The sequence below is a fragment of the Empidonax traillii genome, unplaced genomic scaffold (assembly GCF_003031625.1).
Source record: "Empidonax traillii isolate 1590-97213 ecotype Southwest subspecies unplaced genomic scaffold, ASM303162v1 scaffold1885:size52609, whole genome shotgun sequence".
Classification (NCBI taxonomy): domain Eukaryota; kingdom Metazoa; phylum Chordata; class Aves; order Passeriformes; family Tyrannidae; genus Empidonax; species Empidonax traillii.
In genome coordinates this window covers 34,707-36,075 of record NW_020957078.1, presented here as the reverse complement: position 1 = coordinate 36,075, position 1,369 = coordinate 34,707, and the positions used below count along the sequence as shown (strand labels likewise).

The 1,369-nt window shown below is 63.4% G+C and overlaps 1 protein-coding gene across 1 annotated transcript in view; it reads right to left on the bottom strand.

The window, feature by feature from the left end:
- The window catches only part of LOC114071191 (protocadherin-16-like), a 31,533-nt gene that overhangs the window by 6,776 nt on the left and 23,388 nt on the right, over positions 1–1,369 (bottom strand). The window contains 1 exon segment of the mRNA XM_027908931.1: positions 14–483. Coding sequence (XP_027764732.1) covers positions 14–483 — 470 coding nt within the window.

Sequence of the window (1,369 nt, the reverse complement as noted above, 5' to 3'; positions counted from 1 at the left end):
CCTCCTCGAACACCGGCGCGTTGTCGTTCACGTCCGACACCTCCAGCACCAGCTCCGCCTCGCTCCACAGCGCCGGCCTGCCCCGGTCCCGGGCCACCACCGTCACGCGGTGCTCGGACGCCTGCTCGCGGTCCAGCGCGCTCGCCGTCACCACCTTGTACGAGCCGCCCGACGACGCCACGATCGACAACGGCGCCTCTCCCGACAGCTCGCACGACACCTCACCGTTCTCGCCCGAGTCTCTGTCCCGAATTTTCAGCAGGGCCACCACGGTGCCGGCTGGCGCGTCCTCGGGCACCGGGCTCGACAGCGACAGAATCGTGATCTCGGGTGCGTTGTCATTCTCGTCCGTGATGTCTATCTTCACTTCACAGTGATCGGTGAGCCCACCTCCGTCCGTCGCCTCCAGTTCAAAGCTGTATTTACTCTTCTTCTCGAAATCGAGGGGTCTCACAGTTCTGATCTCGCCGGTCTCGCTCTCGACTGTGAACAACTCACGGATCCCGGCCGGGACGTAACCGAAGGAATAGAAGACCCGCCCATTGGATCCCGCGTCCGCATCTGTGGCCCGCACCTTCAGCACCAGCGACCCCGCCGGCAGATTCTCCGCCACTCGCGCCTCGTATACATTTTTGCTGAACACGGGTGGGTTGTCGTTGGCGTCCGTCACGTTGACACGAATTTGGACAGTTCCGGACCTCGCAGGGTCCCCACCATCCACTGCCGTCAGCATCAGCTCAAAGGAACTCTGCTTCTCCCGATCCAGCGCTCTCTCCAGCACTAATTCCGGCTGCTTTTTTCCACCTGGTCTCTCCTTCAGGGCAAGAGAGAAGGATGGGTTGCTCGTGAACTCATAAGTCAGCAGTGAGTTGCTTCCCGCGTCTGCATCTTGTGCCATCTCCAGAGGAAAACGGGCACCTGGAAGTGTCCATTCACCGATCTCGAGTTCCAGAGCAGCCTTGCTGAAAGACGGGGAGTTGTCGTTCACGTCTTTGATGGTCACCTCGATGTGGAAAACATTGAGCGGGTTGTGCACCAGCGCCTCGAAGCTGACGGAACAGGACGCCGACTCGCCGCACAGCTCCTCCCGGTCCAGCCTCTCATTCACGTACAGGTTCCCGTTCTCCTCGTTCACGGTGAAGTATTGCTTGTCCTCGCTGAGCCGCAGCTTGCGCGCCGACAGCTCGTCCGGGCTGAGCCCCAGGTCCCGTGCCAGCGGCCCCACGAGCGAGCCTGTGGGCAGCTCCTCGGGGATGGCGTAGCGGAGCCGCTCCGGCGCCGCCCGGCAGCACAGGCACAGCAGCACAGCGGGCAGCAGCAGCGCTCGCCCGCCGGCCGGCCCGCGCCTCTGCCTCCGCCCGCCCGCCAT